The 23,752-nt window shown below is 37.3% G+C and overlaps 5 protein-coding genes across 5 annotated transcripts; 2 read left to right on the forward strand and 3 right to left on the reverse strand.

Annotated features, from left to right (window-relative positions):
* Positions 1-4,232: 4,232 nt before the first annotated feature.
* On the forward strand, positions 4,233-5,770 carry MELLADRAFT_41822 (uncharacterized protein; the record flags this gene model as incomplete). Its single annotated transcript, XM_007404851.1, has 4 exons — positions 4,233-4,524; positions 4,665-5,221; positions 5,311-5,368; positions 5,446-5,770. 4 exons carry the CDS (start codon positions 4,314-4,316, stop codon positions 5,496-5,498), a joined length of 879 nt encoding a protein of 292 aa, XP_007404913.1.
* Positions 5,771-6,604: 834 nt separating this feature from the next.
* Positions 6,605-7,238, reverse strand: MELLADRAFT_124276 (heterotrimeric G-protein gamma subunit (G-gamma, Gpg); the record flags this gene model as incomplete). The annotated part of the gene is made up of 3 exons (XM_007405390.1): positions 6,605-6,924; positions 7,006-7,110; positions 7,219-7,238. 3 exons carry the CDS (start codon positions 7,236-7,238, stop codon positions 6,801-6,803), a joined length of 249 nt encoding a protein of 82 aa, XP_007405452.1.
* A 943-nt stretch (positions 7,239-8,181) lies between these two features.
* Positions 8,182-9,122, reverse strand: MELLADRAFT_90735 (uncharacterized protein; the record flags this gene model as incomplete). The annotated part of the gene is made up of 4 exons (XM_007405389.1): positions 8,182-8,255; positions 8,349-8,641; positions 8,735-9,020; positions 9,080-9,122. 4 exons carry the CDS (start codon positions 9,120-9,122, stop codon positions 8,182-8,184), a joined length of 696 nt encoding a protein of 231 aa, XP_007405451.1.
* A 2,223-nt stretch (positions 9,123-11,345) lies between these two features.
* Positions 11,346-13,785, reverse strand: MELLADRAFT_33106 (uncharacterized protein; the record flags this gene model as incomplete). The annotated part of the gene is made up of 11 exons (XM_007405388.1): positions 11,346-11,589; positions 11,661-11,752; positions 11,833-12,058; positions 12,127-12,194; positions 12,263-12,321; positions 12,410-12,558; positions 12,663-12,835; positions 12,960-13,131; positions 13,314-13,398; positions 13,496-13,517; positions 13,612-13,785. The coding sequence occupies 11 exons, from the start codon at positions 13,783-13,785 to the stop codon at positions 11,346-11,348; spliced, it is 1,464 nt and encodes a 487-aa protein (XP_007405450.1).
* Positions 13,786-17,995: 4,210 nt separating this feature from the next.
* MELLADRAFT_102133 (uncharacterized protein) lies at positions 17,996-21,061 on the forward strand (the record flags this gene model as incomplete). Its single annotated transcript, XM_007404852.1, has 1 exon — positions 17,996-21,061. One exon carries the CDS (start codon positions 17,996-17,998, stop codon positions 21,059-21,061), a length of 3,066 nt encoding a protein of 1,021 aa, XP_007404914.1.
* Positions 21,062-23,752: the final 2,691 nt, after the last annotated feature.

Consider the following 23,752-nt stretch of genomic DNA (forward strand, 5'->3'; position numbering starts at 1 on the left):
CACAGATGCTAGTCATGCATTTGAATCTGAGCGATGTTACATCACATAAAGTTACATCACAAAGGATCCATGCAATGTGAAATCACAGCGTAATTGAATCACATGAACCCTTGCGATCCAACCTCGCATGCGATGTTGAATCACTTCCAGGACAACCTACTCAAAATCACATCCTTATTACATCACACAGCACGGATGTGATTGAACATCACAAGTCCCAGTGCTTTGTGCTGGTGCATACCACCATGCCATTTAAAAATGTTCCCGGTGAGGTGTAACCAGTAGTCAAACATCTATCATGACGGTCTTCAGCCCAATCAGAGTCAGAGAACCCGCTGATGGTGGCTGAGCCACCCAGTACTAGACGTAGATCAATGGTGCAGAGGAGATAGTTCAAGACACAAATAGCTGATATCCAGCGTGAATGAGAAGGATCACGCAGGAATTGCAAAAGTCGACTGACTGCAAAGGAGATGTCCGCTCTGGTGCATTGAGCCACCCATAGCAGCGCACCAATGAGACTAGGAAAGTGACCAGGAGACTTTGGTTCATCCACAGTTCTTGGTTTGAGGTCTTTGAAGGCAGAGTCATCAGGAGCGGCAACCTTCAGAGAGTTAAAAGGGAGGAATTTTTGGGCAAGTTCATGAATGTAGTGTGACTGAGAGACAAAGAGCTTCCTGGCAGGTATGTCGCGACTGATGTCAAGCGACAAAAAGTGAGTTAATTCTCTATTTGACAAGATCTCAAACTTTCCTGAGATGGATTGAACTATTTAGTCCACAAACGAGTCTTCGCCAACAATTGCAAGATCATCAACATGAACTGTAACAGCGCCCACGAGTTTACCTTCTAACAGACGGTAGTACAGAGTTGGGTCATATTTGGACTGGATGAGGTTGAAAGTGATCAGAACTTTGTGGAGAGCGGTGTTCCACAACCAAGGTGATTGCTTCAGACCATACAAGGAACATTCCAATTCACATACCCAGTCAGGATGTTGTGAGTCTTTGTATCTGGGAGGCTGAGACATTAGGATTGGCTTGTCAAGACCTGAGTTGAGAAAAGCTAATTTGATGTTGACTTGTCGTCCACGCCACTTTTGTGAGGCAAGAAGCGAGAAAATTAATCTAAGAGTTTCAATACGAGTAGTTGGAGAAAAGACCTCAGAATAATCAACACCCTGAACCTGAGAGTATCCCATTGCCACCAGACGGGCTTTCAGTTTGTCAAGGGAGCCATCAATGTTACATTTGACCTTGAAAACCCACTTTGACTTGATGATGTTCCTCTTAGCAGGACAAGGGATGAGTTTCCACGTTTGCATTCCAATGAGAGTTGAGAACTCAGCATCAGCAGCAGATAGCCATTTCGATTTGTTTGGCGACCAGAGTAACTGCTTCCAAGTACGGGGAGTATCAAGATCAGTGACTTCAGTGGTTACTGCTCCAGCCCAGTTACCAAGCCTGTCTGGCGGCTTTGTGCTACAACCCGACCATCTAGTGGGTTCAGTCGGTGTTTTCACAGGCTTCTTACTGCGAGATTTACCCAAAGTCTTAGGTTGAGTATCAACACGAGGTGACTGGATAGGGTCAGAAGCAGATGGAGGAGCTGGAGCTGGAGGAGGAAGCTGTTGAGGTTGAGGATCTGGCAATGGTGGAGTCTGATCAAAAATGGACTCAGTAGGAGACGGGATGATAATGACACAAGGTGGGTCCGGAGGTGGTAAGCTCATAGGTTCAACAGGAAGTTGAGAAGTCGGAAGGAGAGAGGAAGATGGAGATGATGGAGTGGGAGACTTAGGCTGGAGTGGAGGAGTAGGAGGAGGCGTCCTAATGGGGCGCCTATGAGGTCCATGGATGGAGCTGGAGAGACATCGGTCCCTGAGTGCCCTTTGTTCTCCATCCATGAGAACAGGGAGTGGAGAGGGAGAGGTGAAGTCTAACGGCCAAGGGAGATTGGCTTCAATGATGGGAGGCAACGGTTGAGAGATCTTAGAAGCGTAAGGAAAGTAGTCATGACAAAAGATAACATCCCTGGATTTCACCGTCTTTTTATGACGAAGATCCCATAGGACATATCCATTACCATCAGGCAGATACATGAGTAGGACTGCTAATTGAGCCTTGGGATCAAGCTTTTTCCTGTTTGCTTCAGGCACTTTGAAGTAGGCCTGACACCCAAAATGGTATAAGCTTGTAGGGGGAGGATCCGGAAGGGAGGGTAGCGAGTCCGAGCACTGCCAGCATAGATGCCTTGGGTTGAGAAATCCGAGGCATCATTGGAGGCAAATCCTTGGACAGACCTTGTCCAAGGTTTTTGCCCTGAGAATTTCCTCGGATCAAAACCTCGGGAAGATTCTGTCTGAGGTTGTGCATCCAAGGATACCTCGGATTACAAAATCCGAGGTAAATATGTTGGTGGTTGAGGAGCAGAAACCAGATGGGGTACGGCACGGGATGGAGTTGATGGTATGGGGGAGGTATCTAAGAGCATCTGCCCAAAATGATTTAGGCATAGATGCACTGATGAGTGAACATTGTAGATGATTTCCTATGGTGCGGTTTGATCTTTTGGAATCACCGTTCAATTCAGGGGAGTGTGGAGGACCAGCGGAGTGAGCAATGCCTTGTTCTTGCATAAAAGTTTCCATTGCAGCATTAAGATATTCACCACCGTTATCAGTGTGTAGCTTCTTAACTTTAAACAAGGTGAGATTAAAGAATATTCAGCAAAAAAGATTTGAAAAAGATAACAACTTCAGATTTCAGCTTGAGAGGGAATATAGTCGTATATTTGGAGCAATCATCAATGAAAGTGACAAAGTATTTGAATCCTTCTCAGGAAACTGTCTCAAAGCTAGCTACATCAGAGTGAATCAAGTCACCAGGTCCAGAAGAGCAATAAGGACTTCAAGAATGGAAAGACATGCAAGACATTTTCCCTTCAACACAAGTGGTACACTGTTGCACATCAATAGCATTCATGATAGATAGGGAAATGTTGTGTGACTTGAGAATTGCTTTCAAAGGGCAAACACCCATATGAACTAACCGGATATTCCAATCAAAGAGACTAATGTCAGCTTTGCTTGTAAAGCATGAGACAGAAGATGAGGAATCCACCTTCTCTGGAAGATAATATAAGTTACCACGTCGAGCACCAGTGCGGACCGGCTTGGACGTCAGGATGTTGTTGCCATCATAGAAGACTTTGCAGCTTTCTTTGGTGAAAACCACAGTGAGTCCATCGTCACACAGAGAGGAAACAGAGAGGAGTGGTTCTTGCAGAGCCGGGACAAGAAGAGAAGAGTGAGCCACTACTCCAGATAAATTGGGAAAAAAGATGACATTTGTGACAACTGGTCCTTTGCTTCAATCTCATTCTCTACAAATGAAAGTTTCCAATCGAAGTATTTTCTTGTGGTTTAGTTTTGAAATTAATCAATATTCCTTTGGTTCAATTCACTGATTCATGATCAGCTTCTATTCTGTCATTACCAACTTGTGATCTTAAATTATCTTGTATTGATTATGTTGTATCAAGTTACAGACTCAGGGAATTCTTTGAGAACTAAGATAGTTTGTCCTCTGCTCCCATGTGTCCAAATTTGACATGATCCTCAGCCATGATTTAAAATTATTTGTTTGGTCAACAACAGGAGGCATTGCAACTTGTTCCTTGCAGTGGCTTGCAACTGATGCAATGTCAACTTGAGCATAATTAAGTCAGTTTTAAGTTGTGAACTCTTATAGCTTGGGTTGACAGAGAGCACTACATAAACCACCAACCCCCATCTCAACTCAACAGTCCTTACTGTGATACCAACAGATAAGAGCCTTGGTGGGATTTCAATGGGCTTCCGCATATGATCATGCAATAAATAAACCCACAAGTCATAAAGAACAATAAAGGTGAATGGTGTTAAAGGCTTCAATGTACGCTGTGCAGTTAAGGTCAAGGCTTAGGATTCAAGAAATTATTTAGGAGAAATGTGTAGGGGGAATTCTAAAATTTTGCTGTCTATTGGGATATAGGATTAATTATTACCAGATCCCACTTTTTGACAAGACTATCTCTTGTCCTTAGATCTGAATGATTTCTATTCTCCCCATTTTTAGATGTGAAGTGTTGTGTTTGACCCATGTATTGATTTAGAGAGGTTCACCATAACCCATAGAACTGCTTCACTTCACTTTTGATTTCGATTTTCGACTTTCTTCATCCAAGCTTTAAACTACGACAACATCAAAAACAAAATCCAAACGAAAAGAAACAGTCAAAACCCAGCAACAGATAAACAAAACTCAATTGAGATGTTAAAAAACTTGGTCAATCAAAGACAATCTATCAAAAAGATCAAGATCAATCAATCGAGGCAAACCACGATCAATCTTATCAATCATCATAGTACTTCATTCTCAACCAGTTCGACTTCATTTCAACCCACAACATTAATCTTCACTCAATCTAAACTACGCTCCCTATCTCCAAGACTCGTCAATCCCTTATCCTCACTCTTCAATTGTAAGTTTAAATATCTGAAATCAACACATCCACAAACCAAAAACCAAGCCAAAAACGCACCAATCGCACTCTACTTATCGAATACGAATACTCATGATTGTTTCATTTTCTTTCAATCGATTTCCAAAAAAAACCCTTAGCAAGATCGATTTTCATCCAAACCGAAACCACTCCCAATCCAGATGCATTAAAGTTTATACCAGGAGTCCCCGTGATGGGAAAGAGCAATGGAACTCTAGAATTCTTATCCAACTCAAACCCAAACTCATCACCCTTAGCCAAATCATTATTCAAGATCCCAGGTATCAAATCTTTATTCTTTGGTCCAGATTTTATAAGTATCAATAAAGACGAAGAAACGAATTGGTCGATCATCAAACCTGAAATTTATTCTTTAATGATGGAATTCTTTAGTTCAGGTCAACCTATCTTAACTGATGAATCAGAGGGTAATCAAGGTCCTGAAGATACTAGAGTACTGGAATCGGATTCTGAGGTGATTGCTATGATCAAAGAATTATTAGATACCAGAGTTAGACCTTCTATCCAAGAAGATGGTGGCGATTTAGAGTATAAAGGGTTTGATGAAGAAACTGGTGTGGTGACTCTTATGTTAAAAGGTAGTTGTAGAGGTTGTGATAGTAGTACGGTAACACTCAAGAGTGGTATCGAAAGGATGTTGATGCATTATATTCCAGTGGGTTTTTTTGCTTTTAGTTTCTTTGTGAAAATCACGTTGGAAATCTTCAAACTGATTCATCGTTTTGCATTCTTTTTTTTGTTTAGGAGGTTCAAGCCGTAGAACAAGTCTTGAGTGAAGAAGAAAAAGTAGCCAATGATGAATGTAAGTAATCATATTTGATTTTTTTGTCTTGACACAATTTTTTACTCACTTCTTTTGATTTATCTTTGATACTATAGTTTCCAAATTCGAAGAAAGATTAAGATCAGGTGGAAAAACAGTCTCGATTTGAATCAAAACCACATCTTGATCCTTGCACATTCATGAAATCATTTCCCTCATCCATCTTAACTACACATAAATCACAAATCTACTTTCCTATCAAACTATTTCACCTCATTCAAAGTTTTGTATAATGCTTTTGTTTGTTTGTTTCACAATCATCATCTTCAATGGAACTGATTTCGTTCAAAATTTTTTGAGTAACTTGTAAAGTGCATCAAGTCTATTGTGAATCAATCCTACATTTGTATTCAGTGCTTTGGAAAGATTGCATTCATCATCAATTCTCAGAAGACGGTCGTACCTCCAACAATGACCACAGTAAGATATCACCAGACCGAGAGCTCTACTCACGCGTGAACAGCACTGTGATTTGTGCGTTTATGGAAAATGGATGATGGTCTTATCAAGCTAGAGAATCATTTCGTGGTGTATAATGCGGTGAGAACGAGGCGTGCAATGATGAGAGGTTTCACCCTTTATATTTCAAAACTAAGAAAGCAACAAAACTCGAAAAACCCGTAAGCAGTCTGGTTTCTATTCAGTCCTCCAACACTCATTCTGACTTGACTGAATCTCTCCCTCGGAACCGATGAAAGAGAGTTTAAAGGTCCTTCGCTCAAAACCATCACTACGTACAGTCAAATCGGAAAAGCTTGACCGATTTTGCCCGCAAAACTCGAGCAATTTGGCGGGGAATTTGTGACAAGCTTTTCTGGTTTGACTGTATTTATCACAGATAGGTTGGAAATCGAACCTGTGCTTTCTTGTTCACGTTTGGTTTGTCGTTCTTGATACGGATGTGGTAGTTTGAATAGATCAACTTAAGAAAGTGTGAAACGTTTGAAACAAATTGATAAAAACAATCAAAGGTAAAAGGATTAAAGAAGAAAGGAAAGTTGGAACCCAAACCCAACATTATAAACCAAGCCGAACGAATCAAAAAGAACTCAACAAGTCAAACCATCAAAAGGGTACTTAATTATGTGCATTCAATCAATCAAAAAACCGTTTCGATACTTATTAGAATGAAAATTGAATAAAATCATCAACAATGAAATGATAAATTCAAGAAAAAAAAGAAACAGAAGTAAAAGAAATAAAACCGATTCAAAATCACAAAACCAATCCGATTCCAATTCCAAAACAAAAAAACCACATGAAACAAATCAATCAATCAATCAAAATCACAATAAAGAAAACAAAATAGATAAAGTGAAAAATAAAAAGAAACCTGATATAAAAAGTAAAAAAAAAACGATGGAAAACAAAAAACAAAAAAACATAAAATGTAGAATCGAAGTGAATCAGATCACATCACAAGACAACAACCAGCACCAGCAGCTTGTGGAGCATAAGGATCTTCTCCTTTACCTAATGGACCCCAAACAGAAGGCACCAAATAATCTCTAGTAGTTTTACAAAACCTAATCAAACTAAACCGCCCCACCAAAAAAAAAGAAAACCCAGTGAGCGATTGTTTGAAAGAAAGAGAGAGAAAAATGAAACGAATTTACTTTGAACTAGCTTCAGAGACTCTGATCCTAGGTCGATCTAAATCTTCTCTTAACCTTTGATTATGTTCAGTTAACCTTCTTAATTTCAATTCTGACATCGATTGTCTAGAAAAAAGAAAAGAAAAAAGAAAAAAAATCGAGAAAGAAAAAGAAAAGAGTTAGTTTTTGATCGATTGAAGATTTGAGTTTGTCTTTTGAGAAGAATCGATTTACTTTTGTGGTCGTGATAACATGATGAAAAGTTATGAAGAAGATAAAAAAAGTTAATAAGAGATACGCGTTCTAATAAGTTTGATTGTTCTTGTTGTTTGTTTGTAGGTTGATGATGATGATGGTTCGTTTGATGATTCGTTTGAAAAAGTGTTGATTTGAAAGATTTAATTTCGTTTGGAGTTTAGAAAACTATTAAGCCAAAAAAAACAAAAACTAAATTAACTTAAATACTTCATTATGTACAGTTAACTTAAATCAATTGTACATAATTAAATTCAAATCAATAGTTTACATACCAAACAGTCAAAAACTGAATTTTGAATTCATTCATTTTTGACTCCAATTCATTTCAAACTCAACCAATCAAACAAACAAAGAAACACTAAAATTTCAAATTCATACAAACTCACTTCAATTTTCAACTGATTTGTTTTACAAGCTAACTTTCAGTGGAAAGGAAATGTATTGTACAACTACAACATCTTTTTGAAATGCTGTTCTGTTTTCTATGTAACTCCTGCTCAACCAATTATTGGTTGAACGCTTTGTAAAGCAAGGTTTAGAAACCGTTTTCAAAAACCGTTTGCATGAAAAAAACCAATCACAAGAAAAACTCTAATTTTTCATTATCATCTGTTCTTATGATCCCTTTCCGATTTTCCAATCTTCATTTTCATCTGCAAAGAAAAAACCAACACATACACACAAAAGAGGTTTTTATAAATTATTATTATGATTTCTAAGTTCGAAACCAAAACAAAAAAACCCAAATCCTTCATTCATCTTACAATTCTTTTTTTACTAATCACCTTGCAATCTAATATGTATCTATAAATCTTTTTATATTTCTTTAAAAAATCAAAAAATCAAAAAAAAAGGTAAATTAAATCAAGAAAACTCCAAAAAAAAAATTGAACCCAAAAAAAAAAAGAAAAATAAGAAAAGAGTGATGAAATTACAAGTTCAAGTTAAATTTGACCAAGGTAATGGTCCAGGATACCAATCAATTCCATTCGCAGGGCACCATTCCAAAAGCCCTACAAAAACCCAAAACCATCAATTATCAATCAAGAAGAACCCGTCTCTTTAGCTCAAAAAAGAAACCGAAACCAAGTGAAGATCCAACCAACCTGTCAATTCGTAATTACTAATCAAATAAGAATGAAACCTTCTAAAGGGATTTCTAGAAATCCTTTTAGACATCAATTTACCCAAACAACCATATCTATCAAACCCAAAGGATTGAAAGACTTCCTTTTCACCTAAATATCTTGATTCTAATTGATTTGAATCATCTTGAATGGAAACATACTCAAATTTTTCGGATGGCCATCTTAGGGCTTCTCGATGGATTTCTTGAAACCTTTTGGATTTGAAGGAATGACCTATTACGGTGATATGGTGGGGATAATGTCCTGTAAACCTATTGTTTTGTTTTAGAAACCAAAGTGAATGGTTTTTTTTGAGAATTAGTTGGATTGTTTTTGGAATGTGTTTATGTGAATCAAAACTTAACTCTTTGAATCTTGCAACAGAGAAAACCAAGTTTGTCCAAGAATCCAACGCGAATTCTTCAGTAGTGACCCGATCGGTTAAAAACTCATGAATTCTAAACCTTTGATGACGATCAAGTTGACGTTCTTCCAAAAGTTGATCATAAATAACTTGATACAAGTTTAACGAGTTAGCAACATTTGAATAAGAAGTTGATTCGCTCAAGCTCGAATTAGATTTCAACCTAGTTTGACCACCTGAATAAATCAACAAAGCATCTTTTCTAATCAAACTTAATTTGATACCTTCTTTAATATGGTTTATGAAGGTTATGATGGATGAATTTGATTGGTATGGTTCTAGTAACCAATCTTCTGGTGATAAAGGATTCTTTCCAATAAAGATCGCATGACCTGGAACGATGATTAATTGTTTGAGATGGGTTCTGGGTTGGCTTAGAGTGTTTTGGATCGATGTGAATTTTAAACTTGATGAGATATCGAGGCTTGAAAAGTTTTTGGTTTGATGATGATGATGATCAATTAGATTAAAGTATAGAGAGATGATTAAGGTTATCGTTAAGATGATGACAGCTAAGTTTGTGATTCTAGATCTAGAGAATAATAATGATTTAAGATTGATGAGGATTGATTGAGATGTTGTTGTGGTTGAATGATGATGATGATGATGATGATATGCTAATGGTAGGATTGAATCAGGTTCAGTTGATAAGTTTAGTTGGAATCTAGAATGAACTGAATTCGATTTAGAATGTGATGGTGATGGTAAATGTGAATGTGAATGTGATTGGATTGGTAAGTTGGTCGATTTGGATGTTTTCTTCATTTCTCTCTCTCTCTCTCTCTCTCTCCAATCCAAAGTCAATCTTCTTCTTGCTCTGATCAAATTCGATCGATCAAAATTTAAACTGCAACTGTTTCAGGGTAGTTTTACATATACACTTTCTCAAATCTCACTTGTAATCCCATACACCATACTTTCTCGAGTCTCACTCTCACCAGAACAAGCAGGGGTGCAAGAAGTGCCACTCACACCCTTGAAGTTGAATCTTGCTTCTCATATGGAACAAGACTTCATCTTCCACCCCGCCTCCCAAAACTTCAATGAATGATTCAATCAAATCTAAATATAATAGATTCTAAAACCTAACCCAAGAGTCTAAATGACAAGCTTTTCAAACAACTGATCTAGAGATAATTCAAGTATCAAGTAAGTAACAAGAGTCTACAAGAGAGAGCATGTTCAAGATATGTAGATCAAGACCTTCCAGATCCATCTCTTTAAACTTCCCAATGTTCACCAATCTAATCAATCAGCAAGTGAATCCCTTTGAATACTTTTTCAGACCTATAGACACAGAGAGATTAGAAAATTGTATAAAGACAATTAGAAGTCATACTCGAGTGTCCTTGTTGAAGAGCCCCTCCATAATGTCCTTGGTCAGCATTCTCTAAGATAAAGATTGGTATCATGAAAAGATGTCAATGGATTATTATATTCCATATGTTATCTTTTTCTTAAAGGATAAGTCAATGATTAAAAGGTGAATAAGATACATCTCAGATGGTGAGGTTTGATTCTTGTTTTGTTGAGCAGGTCAATGCCGTCTGTGTTGTCAAAAAAGGTCTCTACAAAAGATATCTAAGCACAATTTTCACAAAAAGACAAATAAAGGCATCAGAGCTTTGGTGTAAGTCAAAGCTTGAAGTTGACAACTTCTTGAGACTGAGAGGGCAGTAAGTAGAGAGGAAACCAAAGGAAAATGTTAAAGCAGATAGCACGGCAAGTATTTTAGATGTTTTTTGAAAGGATATCTAAAGAGTGAGTTTTCTTGTGAAATTATATTGTCAAGCTTAAAATGATCCTGAGCTCATGATTTGGAAAGAGTTACTCATACAAACAGAATCTGATATAAGACAGAAATTCTCAAAAACACTTGAACCTAGCAGACTATCACATACTATCACTGCATGAGTACTATGAATTCATTCATCTACCACGTGTGATATTCAAATCAACCCTAACAACTTTGTCTTTGCTTTTGACTTGTCAACAAATTTGACTTGTTTTTTGATCTGTGCATTATTCATAGGCTCAGTACTTGGCAAGGATTGTCTGCTTCGGGGTAAAGATCAAATGACTGCAAGTCCAGGAATGATCAACGACAAACCTGTTTTCATGTCAAGTTGAGTAAATCCACTGGCAATATAATTACACAGCTCGTTTGACTATCGTTTCCCCAAACTTCAAACAAAGCTTCAGAGGTGGGTGCGTCGCACTTTGGCACAGTGGTACAAGACAATTTGTTTGAGATAAAACTGTCGCACCGGTGCGCCAGAGATTTGAAAACACACACCCACAGCTGAAGCTCCTTCATATGTTTTTTAAAAAATCATCATGCTCTCCACTTCTATTGATTTCTTTAAAACAAAACAAAGACATTATTCATCAAGAAAATATTGAACAACGAAAAAGAAAAAAATTAAAGAATTAGTATTACAAGTTGAGAATGAAAACAAGGCGGGAAAAGATGATCAAATTTGAAGGACTCAAATCATTGAAAGTCATCAATAAATATATCTAAAACCTAGAAAAGAAAAAGAGCAAAAACATTAAGTTGAGGAAGATGATTGGTCAAGTTCATATGGAAGAAGAAACATACCAGGACTAAGATCATGTTTGCCATCTAAATTTTCAAAAACAAGGTCTCTCCTTTTATTTTCATAAATATAATAAGATCTCATCAAGATTGAGATCATCATTGCTAATAAATTAAAGAAAATGTTAACTTTGAAACCTAATTTCCAATTCGAATTTGAAAATAAAAAGGATGATAGTATTGCAAGTAATTGTCCACTTGAAAATCAAACAATCAAAATTCATCAGCTTTTCTTCTTCTTCTAATTGTTTTACGGGCTTAAACTTACATTGAATTTAACATTCCAAGACTTATTGCTCTTTGACTTTCAGATCCAGTATTATTACTAACCCAACCAATAATCAAAGGAATAGCAGCATACTACCAGCACCAAAAAAACGAAACTTTAAATCAATAAACCCAAATCTAAATTGGAAAAAAGTTCACAAGAAAATACTAACCCCACCAATAACGATCAAAAAAGTAGCAAAATATCTAAAGTGATCATACCCATTAACCAAGAGTAAAATCATCCAACCAATTGAAGAAACCAAAAAAACTCCAGCGATTGGAATCGCACGAGTATTATAACGAGATGAACCGATTGAAATCAAAGTCATCACCAAAAATGCAACAAAGTAAGGTGGTACACTGTATAATTGCGCAATTGGACCTTCATGTCCCATTCTACAAAAAAATACATCGAATTGATCATCAATGAAATTTCTAGTCAAGATTTATTGAAGATCACTTACGAAGATATTATTGAAGGTAAGAAACCACTAACGCTTCCTAAGGTTAAATTCATACAACTATAAAGAACCTAAAATCAAAGAAACAAGATGAGTGTGACCATCAAATACTCATACAAGTTTATGAAAAAAGACGTACTGCAATAGCATAAGATTTCCAATCAGTAAAAGCTCTTTTGACACCAGACCAATCAACTCCTTCAGTCCCAGCCTATAGAAAAATTTAACAAGTCAAAAACCTTTGCAAAACAAAACTACATTCAAAGTGTAATGATTATTGTCATACTTACTTCATAAACTCCGTCTTCTTTAAGCCGTTTTAAGACAATCGCTTTTTCAGAAGTTTTAAGAAATCGAGTTCCATCTGGTCTAGAAGGTAACCAAAAAATAATTGCCAAAGCAATTAATATACTAGGAATACCTTCAATTAAAAACCTATCATTGCAAAAAAAAATCAAAAAATCAAAACTTAGTCAAAAGAAAATTCCAACAAAAACTTGGTTCCTTTCTCAAAGAGATTTTTTTCTTGAAATTCTTACAATAATCTCCAAGTATTTGAACCTAATAAAGAAATCCCATATGCAATTAATCCTCCAAACCCTCCAGCTGAAACTCCTGCACCAATAAATAATGCAAGTCTTGGACCGACTTCTTGTTTTTTATACCACATACTATAATATAATGCAACACTTTGACCAAATAATGCTTCACCCTATTTCGAAATCCAAAAAAAAAACGATCAAACCAACTTTAATTTCCAAACAAATTAAAACTAAGTCAAAGGATATTATAATTTGAACAAAAAAGAAGGAAATGGGGATTGGTTTGTTACTTACTACACCGATTAGAAGTCTCAAGAAAATTAGTTGATGATAAGTATTGCATAATGATATTAGAGTGGTTGAAGTTGACCAAATTATTGCTCCTATTGAGATTGCATTACTTGGAGAAATCGCTTTGGCTAATAAAGTACCTGGAATTGAAAGTAAAATATAAGTTACAAAGAAACTGAGAAATATGGAAGAAAGAAAAAGAAGTGATGAGGTTTGAAATTCGAATAAGAATTCGGATAGATTATTGAAAATTGAATCATATTCAAATCAGAGTCAAAATGAGGATACAAATCAGAATTAGGATTCCAATCAAAATGGATATATAGAATTATGATAGATTAATGTTGATAGACTGACGAAGAAAGAACTTTTGAAAATCTTTCATCACTATTATTTAATAATTCAGATTGTAAACCTTGAAGTCTAGCATTTCCAAGATTTCCTAATGAATCGTGAAAGAAAAATTCCCAGGTATATAAGAAGTGTTATCAAAATTGTTTTGTAATCCGTTTTTCTTTTTGAATTTTTTTCAAACTGACCTCGATCAAGGTAAGCAGAAAGCTAATCATAGAAGTTTTTGAAAAAGAATTAGTGTTCAACTCAGATTGTTTTGTATTTATAAAAAAAGGAGTTCAGTTTTGATTACTATACTCACATATAATAGCGCGGTTAAAGGTAAAATTCTAAAATCTAGTTTAAGTATCACTTTTGTCTCTTCTTCTTGAGTTACATTATCTTGAGGATTATATGTTGAAGGATTTCTGCTAATTAAATTAGTACGTTCGTTATCATGATCATTTGTAGTTGATTTAATACGTTTGTGTACCATCTTTTTTCTAATGGATTTGGGTTCTTTGAAGTTGATTACCTTCAAAGAATGATAAGTCGTCTTGGAGTAGTTCTTCAATCGGGTTTTCTTGAGAAGTTGACGTATGAAAATAGAAGCTTGAATTCGGATTCCAGAGAGAACGACTTGCTTTCGTGAATCCAAGAATTGACAAATCAATCCGAACCCAAAGTTGATGATGATGATGAGTTTACCTAAAAGAGTTTCAAATTAATATTTCAATCGATCATGAACTCATCCTCATTCGTTGTCTTTTGACATAGAAGTAGTTAGTCTAGCTTCATTCGTCAACACCGGATCGATGATTAAAACCATCTTTTTTTCCATCGTTTGGTAGTTGTTATCGTAATCGCGATGAAATAAAACTAAATCTAATCGAGTGGCGCGGTCTGAAGCCAATGCCATCAGTTGAAAGGTAAACAGGATTGAATTGGGTTTAGCCATTTATCAACAATCAACATATTGTATCAACCTCGTTGACGCATGGGGACCCCAATCTCATCCGCAAGGAATGACAGCCAATGAGTTCTGAACTTGTAGGTCAGTTGGGGTGAGACCGGCTCATGCTAAGTGAAGGGATTGCGAGCTTTGGAGAAAAGGTTGAGAGAGAGAGAAAGAAGATAACGATCAAAGAAGGAAACTTTCAACTTTCAAATCACAGAGATGACAATTAGCTGATCATGTAAACTCAACAAACATATGCATCATCAACATCCTCTTCAACTTCCGTAAACTCATTTACTAGATTAAAGGGGAATGAAAATCAAGTAGACTGCAAACATCAAACAACTTCCCTTCAATTGAGCAGGGGAACATGATTGGAGGTATAATTGGATAAGGGATTGATCACTCCACATCTGAGCTATAGCACTCAGGTGGTGGGCGCGCCCAGGTGCAGAAACCGGTGTCTGGGACGCGCCCAAATAGCAGGGGGGGGTGTGGGCGCGCCTTTGAAGCAAAGTAACATTAAAAACATGAAACATGAAAAAATCTTCTCAGAAACAGCAATCAAGTCTGCAATGAAGCTGAAACCCAAATGGGGATGTGAGAAAAGTTGTTTCAAGTCAGGATGACCACGCTTCCAAGATAACAATCACAGAGTTTTTTTGTTTGAGAACTCTTTTGAGGGTCTTGTGACTCAGATGAGCAAGTGTTGGCAGAAACATTCCAAGTGGGGCTCATCTGTAGGGCTCTCTCCGGCTTGAAAGTTAAACAGAACAAAATTACAATGTAATAGGCTTCCTCTAACCCAAGATTAGGCCCAAGAAGACCTTCTACGCTTCAGGTCAATCAAGTCTTGCGTATGCGCACACCACCCCCTGTTTTTATAGATATTTGGTGCGCAGTTTGACGTGCCAAACGCACCACACCCACCACCTGACATAGCACCCACACTACATGTGTGCAGCAGGATGGGCAAATTGGGAGCTATCATTTTTTTATTGCTTAAAGCATTTTTGGAGCCACTAGGCTATCAAACGCTATGTAATATGTCCAGCACCGGTAAAACCCCTCTGGCTGTTTCAGGGGAAAGGTAGCTGTTGGCTGTTTCATCTAGGTTATATGTTGGGTAATAAGAGACAGAAATTTTTTGTCAAAGAAGTAGGTGGTGGGAAAAGGGCTTATTCCTGTGGAAAAAATTGATTTGATGGGTGAGGCTCATCTGTGGCTTTGGCCCATATCCAACAATTTGCAAATCTCCATGTGGAGTTGCAAAGAATGGTGATGAGTTTGAAACTGGTGTGGGTGAATGGATTCTTTTGACCACTTTTTTCATATGTTCTTGAGGTTGTAAACCAGTTTGTTATGATAATACTGTCCATGTCACAGCCCAGAAAGCTCCCTAGGTGGTAAGAGGACACACAAAAGTCACACTGTCCTGACCCTGACGGCAATGTGATCAAGAGAAAGAGAAGTTCTGGGGAGGAGTGGAAGAATAAATTCCAAACTACCTTCACTGGGGGAATGAGTTCTCCCTGACACTTCTCCCATGTGTGCCTAGGACGGCGACATCATCCAGGGCTTGACCTGACTGACCAGCTTATGTGATCACATTTTGGTCAGGGTCAGGACAGTGTGACTTTTGTGTGTTCTCTAGACACCTAGGGGGCTTTCCGGGCTGTGACATGGACAGGATTAATTCCTAGTCCCATTGTCACTAATCTGCAATAAAAAGGAAATGTTTGACTGTCTCTATGCCTCGTTGGCAATCACAGAACAGGTCAATAGGCTGTTTGAAACAGTTGAGATATGAGTTAAGTGGTACATGGCCTGATCTTAGTTGTGTTATGGTGGCTGGCGGTATCATGCTTGTGCAGATTAATCCATCAAGGTGTTTCTTGGGTTGGGGTTTGTGTCCTAATTGTTTGAGTTCTTTGTTGTCAAACTGTTCTGTTTGTTGGGTTTTCCACTCCTTCATAAGGAGCTATCATGTACATACAGAGGTGCTCAGCTATTGGTTCATCTGAATGAGTAAATCATATGCAATAGTTTCTCAAACTGGAAAAAGTTATGTGGCAAGTATATGACACTGCATGTGGAGCACCACATACTTTCAGATTTTGCTTTTGATAGGCAATATCACTTAAACTGACATTTTCTGTAAGTTGTTATGCTATTTCCCATGTCAAAAATGAAATTTGGAAAGTATGTGGCACCACAGACTTACTTTGAGTACCCTTGATGTATGAAATGTGATTTACTTATTCAGATGAGCAGGGAGCTGAGCAGACCTGTATGTGCATGATAGCTAACAATCTTGGCTTGTTGAACATATGTAATGTGGGGTTTGTGGCTCAGGTCTGCAGTGACATGGAAGATGAATGAAGAGGGATTGACTGACCTTTGTCATTGCACACCTTGACCAAGTCTACACTTTCTCAAACTCAAACTTTCCTGCTTCTTTCTTTGGGACATTGGCAACTGAGTACGCCTTGGGACCGGGTCAGCCAGAGGTTTGATTATTTGACTATGTACACTTGATCGGATTGAAAACTTCAATGGATCTTGTTTGAGTTGGAATTTTCAATCTTCACAAGAAATTGATTGTTGGTTCCTGAAGAACATAGAATATTGAGTCAATGTCTTGGAACATCCAAGCACCAATTGAGGTATTGATAAGTGAGGTTTGTGATAATATAAAGACAAATTTGATTCAATCATGTGAGAATTAGACTACTTGGAAAGCTCTCCACTTGATAATGATCAAGAAAGATTGAGTCATGATTGGGCAGTGAAAATCTGTATTCTTGACTTGTCAAAAGATTCTGAATCAATGGTTATATTGAGACAATTCAAATGGATTAATTGGAAGTGAACATATGAATCTTGAAAGTTGTCAATTGGCAAAAGAGATTGCTTTCTCAGATTTTATTTGATAGTCAAAGTGAATCAAACTGATTGGTTTGAGAAAGATTATTGTATATCAGTGATCAATATTGCAAGGAAACATTTGTTCCAATAATGTAAATACATTTTATGATTGAACCATTCAAGTTGAATGATTTGAAAGATATCTGAGGGGAACTGTAGTGAGAAGCTTGAATTGTGGACACTCAAAACATTCTGAGTTTTGAGCAAGATTGAATGTAATTCACTATTGGAACCAATTTCACGTTCAAAATCTTGTGTGGATAATCCACGATGAGATGGCAAGAGCAAATGTATGTATATCTCATTTCTGCAATTGCATTTGTGGATGCAGATTGATTCAGGCACAATGGTTTCTTCTCATGTGCAAAACCCAAAAATGCGCTAATAGTGTATTTTTTGAGTTTTGTAAGCCAACTGTCTTTGTGGTTAAATGTCATGATGTTATGATTTCATCTGTTTTATAGACTTTTTAGTACTGTAAATATATTTACTATGAGCACTGTTTCATCAAACTCCTAAACACTGTTCCACAAATTTATTTGACAGTTCATGATGCCCAGTCTGTGATGGTTGATTTAAACTGTTAAATCTGTACAACCTTACTTCATCAAACATTTCATCTGTTTTATAGACTGTTTAGTACTGTAAATATATTTACTATGAGACACTGTTTCATCAAAATCCTAAACACTGTTTCACAAATTTATTTGACACAAGAAAGGACATCAAAGATTAAAGAAATTCTGACCACCTCCCTGAATTCCCATCCTTTAATTTGAGAAAGTCTTTTCTGAGTATCCATTAATTCACAATTCCAATAATGTATTTAAAAAGCATCTCAGCATCTTCAACCATAATTTTGTTCTACAGTGTTAGGGCACTCTGCACAAAACCAACATCATCAAATATTAAAGATAGTCTCATGGACAGCAATACATGGTCTGGTTATGATTTCACTCCTGAACCAAATTATCTGGATCAAGCATTACAACATCACACTCAAAATTTTCAAGATGAAAACATACCATACCTCCAAGAGGAAACTTCCCGGTTGAATGGAGCCACAGTTCCAGACAGGTCATCCCAATTTGATCCATACAAGAACAATTTTGAGGACCTGATTCATGGGTTGGGGCTATACAATCCAGCATACAAATTTGGAATTGAGAACACCAAGCAAAGTGATATAGGTACCTCAGAGTCAAGAATATATCAAGTGAATCAGCCGCTGGATACTGAAGGCAAATCAAGATATTCTCACAATCCTACTCCCAATTTCTTCTATGAGCCTCACTCCAGGAACTTTGAACGGTTTAATGAAGAGACTGCACTAGTGCATCCTCAAAGCTTACACCTTGGCCAACCAAGCCAATGTGAAATTCGAATGCAAGAAATTGGGCCACACCCAAATATACTAGACAATATTCAGAATTTTGATTCACTTTCAATTATCAATGATCTTATCCGCATGCCAGAATATCTCAGCTACGGACTGAACCATGACTCATACTCATTCCAAGATGAAAATCTCCACCATTCTAATGCAAAGGACATCTGGTCCAATGAGCGTTTTATCACACAGAAACAACCTCAACGTTCCTGTTACAAGAATCATTCTGAGGATGATCTTGGTAACATGGAAACACTTAAATACAATTCTGGACATGATCACCAGGATACTGAAGTAGGTACTGCAGAGACAAATGCACTGTACCACCTCCAGGATACAAGCACACTTCTTCCTTATCCCAGCCGTGCTTCTAATTGGTTGCATGGACCTTTCCATACATCCCCAGGCTTTCAAACATTTAGCAAAGGAAATGAATTGGCTCTGCATGAACGCCCATACTTTGACAAAGGAAGTTGGGTTGAAAGACAATTGCAAGAAAACCCATCACCACCCAATTCTTTAGACAGTGATCAGGTGTTTGGTCCTTGCCAGATAGGCAGTCTTGGCATGTCACAACCAATTCTTGATCAACATCTGGTGAATATTGATCACAATGATAAGTTCTTTCAAACCCCACTTGAATTTGATGAGGATGTTTTATCCAGATGGACTGAGGAAGATTTACAGAATATGAAAAAGCTCTTGGATCCAAGTCAAAGTGATCATCAGGGTAAAGAGGAAGGGACTGGGCACAAGGACACCAAAATAAGTCAGCCTCTTCATGAAGAGGATTCTGTACACAGTGGTAATGAAGCATCAGGACAGATAGTAGAAGCTCACAATTTGTCCAACACAGTGCAACCATTGAGTGAACTGGGAGGATCAAATATTGGAAAAAAGAGCCTACTTCCAGAGAATGAACTGGATCATATTCAAAAAACTATCAGCACAAATATTTCACCAAGTCCTTCAACCCCAGCAAACATTGATCAACACATTAGAGCAATGTTCCCAAAGAGGAGGAGATTGAATCCCATAGCAAAAGTAACAGATACTCACTATGATCATGCTTCAACCAAAACTTATTTGAATTTCTCACCTACTGAAAATAAACTTCAAGTTTCCATGGAAAAAGAGAACATAAACTCCACGAAGTACAATAAAGTAAGGCAGGTATTACAAACCCTCAAACAGACAGGTTCATTTAATGTTGATAATTCACTCACTCTCTCTTATGAAACATCTCGTTGGTTTCTCGACCTCAAGACTAAAATGATAGCAAACTCTCCCCAGAATCAAGCTTGGATTAAGCAGGTTTCTGTAGCAACAAAGCATGCTTACTCATATATCACAATGGCTTTTCTTGCACTTCTGTCCATCTATGATTCAATTGCTGACAATCCGACCTCAATTGATCAAGTCTTAAAAGATGGTTGGGATTTTGTCAAATTACGATTTGAAAAATGGGAAAATATGAAGTTGGAGAAGAGGCATATCAAAAGGTTCCAGAAAGCAAGGATGTCTTATGGGGGAGGTGATTGGCAGGACCCTCATTTTGTGTTTCAATACCTAGCTAAATTAGACTCAGAAAAAAATATGACATCAGAAATCTTGAAATCCATTGTTGATGAATGGAGAAAGTATAGAAAAGGTTCAGAGATTCCACTTCAATCACCAGGACAGGTACTACAGGATATATTCAATTCATATCAACCTGAGTCAGGATTTATTCTAGGTGGCTTCTTTTCAAGAGGTGATGTGAAAAACCCTCAATTTGAACAGATGAATAACCATTTGACAATAAAATCATACAGCAAGGCCAAAGCCAGAGAAATGGGATGTGTACGTATAGCCAATTCAGCAAACTTCATGTCACAAGAAGGTTTTCCATTATGTCAAGAAGTTCATATATTCTTTCTTTCTTTAATGCAAAGCCTACTAAATAATTACAGAAACATGAATGAATGTGATGTTCCTACAGAAGAGCTAACACCATGGCTACAATCTACAATGCAATCCAATGTTGAAGGGAGGCATAAGTCAAATGTGAAAAAAATTGTCAAAGCTGTCAGTATTGCTGAATACAAGGTGACAGTAGGATTTATAGGGATAGTAAGAGAATTGTACCAAAGCGATCTAGCAGAGGATGAGTTCAGGTTACTCATTTCAAGTGCATGGGGATTCTTGAAAAACACATTTTCAGAGTGGGAGAAGTTCAAATTTGAAGATAAATACCTCCAGATGTACTTTACTCAACTACAGAAACGTCCATATTCAGAACTCTATTGGTCTGATCCCAAGAAGATATTTCATGGACTCTGGCAGATTCCGCTCTATGAAACTTGCCCAATCCCAATCACATTCTTAAGAACCCTCTTCAAATCATGGACCAAGGTGGTCTATGAAACTGAATTCATGAAAGGAGGTATTCCAGGCTTCAGACCTAAGAACATATCCAACAACTACTTTGTATCACAAACAAATAATCTTAATTGAACTCTGTACCAAATCCTCCCATTCTATTTCTCATCCACACCCTCTTTCTGGGTAGAAATCAATCATCTTATTGTATTGTGAAGAATTTTCCTATTTATATATGTTTAGCCCCATTTCAGAGAATCTATGGTCATCAAGGGACATCCAAGATATCACATAAGATACTCTCATACTTTTGAAGACAAGAATGGCTAACTTGCTACTGGCAGTCCCAATTCACTCTCCATGAAGTTTGTGCAGGCACTCAATCTCAGGCTGTAGACTCAAAAGAATAGATTTTGTACTTCTCCATGCAAATTTCTCTCATCTTTACTCCTTCATCACAAGTGTTTCATCAACTGTTTCCCAAACATAAAGAATTGAGTAAAGGATCAACCTTCCTTCACATTTTGAGGTTGTCTTTGATGTGATATACAATATTCACTATATGCTCTCACAGTTGGTGCATGATTTGAACCCTGTAAATGCCTTCAACTATAGACTCAAAGCCTCAAAAGTTGAATTGCCATGAAACTGGATGTGTTGTTTTTTGTATAGTGATACTTAATCCACTATTTTTATTACATTTTAAGAGTTGCAACATGTATGGCTTCACTCCATATGAAAGCAACATCAGGTCAAATAGTGATTCATAACTGACCTCAAGGAGTGACTGGTTTGATCCTTGATGATCTTTATGATTTGTCTACATTTTATCCTTTGGAAAGATGTGGTAGGATTAGTTTCTTTATCACACAAGTGGTGAATAGAGTGAGGATTGTGACAAACTTTACCAAGTCATATAACGGCCAGGTTGCAAGTCTAAGTACTTAATCTAAGATCTGCTTCTTGCGGGGCACTAGTCTGTAGGACACTAATGAAATACTTCAGAGTCACCTTGATGTTGAGGTAGAGCTTGATCTGACCTGACAATCCCACTGCGGCCATGGTTTCAGCTTGGTGAAATAAAAACCACCTTGTTGATCATGGAAACTCTCCAGAGGCTATCAAAACCATAATACATAACCCAAGGTGTCTAATAAGTCCAGATATCTGGTAGTTGGGCTGAAAGTGTGATGATAGAAGCCATGTCATTTCTACAAGCCTCTTGGTCCAAAGACAACACAAGAAGCGCCTCTATGAGAAAACCCCCTCCACTAAAGTTAGGTTTGTATGCAGACTGCTACACTTTCTCTTGATTTATCAAGAGTGAGTGCAGCATGCTTTGGGTGGAACCTAGCGTTTGTGCTTTGGGCCTAGTGTGCTAGACACGGCTTCAAGGACAGACGGATCTCATAGAGATTGGGTAAGAGTCCCATTGAACCAAAAGGTGGGAGGGTTTGAAAAACAGATCTTACCACACAGAAATTGCTCCTAGGAGGCAAAAAGATGGTGAGAATGAGGTGGTGAGAACAAAGAACAGAGACGGGAATAAGCTCCTACTCTCTTTTTAGAGGGTGTGGCTAGTCATTCTGCTTTGAAAGATTATGTGATGATCTGAAAGTATTATGTTGAAAAGAAGAAGATGCTGACCTCAAAAACCAATCAAAAGTTTTCAAAAGATCATCAACTATCTGAATCAGGTAACAAGACCACTTTACCAAAGTAGTTATAAGCCAAAGACATCAAGTTGCAAGGTAAACAGGACTTTTCAAGTGGGTTAAACGAGTTTTGGACTTCAAGTTTCAGCCAAGGTCTCATGATTAAGTCAGATTTGGAGATGTTTGGGATATCGGTGTTCTCGATATGATCACTGAACCTGAATCATTCTTCATGATCATCCTCTTTGACTTTGTCACATATCGATGATATCATATACCTACTTACCGAATTTATGTGGGGAAGTAAAGACTCTGAGCTTATCAAGACAACTTTTAGATCGATTCATCTCATAACTCAGTTCATCTACAAAACCAATCAATCAAGTGAAGCTGACAAATCAAATCTCGATTCTAAAGAACCATTCCATTTTGATCTCGATAGAAATAGCTTATTACTATTTTGGATACCTCGGTCACAAGATCAGTCACAAGATCATCACTTCTTTCTTTTTTTTCCTTCGGGAACGATCTCGGGTCTTATGGATATACGCTTCACGGTTCATCGGTTGAGAATTTCGGTTGCAAAGGATGAGTGATTTTTGACTAAGAAATTAGAATCAAGTCAAGAGAAGAATTGATGTGGTGGTAAGTCAGATGAAAACTTTAAAGTAAATCGGATATAGAATATTGTAAAGTGATCATTTGACCGAGGAGATATCGAATCTTGATCGAGGAGATATCGCATCTTAACCGAGGAGATATCGAATCTCCATGAGTTAAACCAGTCAAAGGCTCAGTCTTAGGTTGATATGGAGTGTAATTCTGATCAGCTGATTCAGAATTTCAAGCTGTGAAGAATTTGATTCTTCAAGGATGAATGAGTTTATAAAATCAAGCAGACCTTCGAACAAACCGATTAGCTAATTCCTTCTTGAAAATATAGTTGATCTTCATTTGTCTTTCAATCCATCAACTCATCTTTTCTCCTATTTCTCACCAGCTCATCCTACATAACTCATCCCTATATAAATCTTGAGATCTTCATCTACATATTCCTGTACCCCACAATATCCCTTACCTTACATACATCCTTGTCTCATCAACCTTGACTTACACACATTTGATTTCGTACTTTGATTGACTTCATTCGAAAATTCTTTCAAGCCTTCTC

Source organism: Melampsora larici-populina (genome assembly GCF_000204055.1).
Source record: "Melampsora larici-populina 98AG31 unplaced genomic scaffold MELLAscaffold_3, whole genome shotgun sequence".
Classification (NCBI taxonomy): Eukaryota; Fungi; Basidiomycota; class Pucciniomycetes; order Pucciniales; family Melampsoraceae; genus Melampsora; species Melampsora laricis-populina.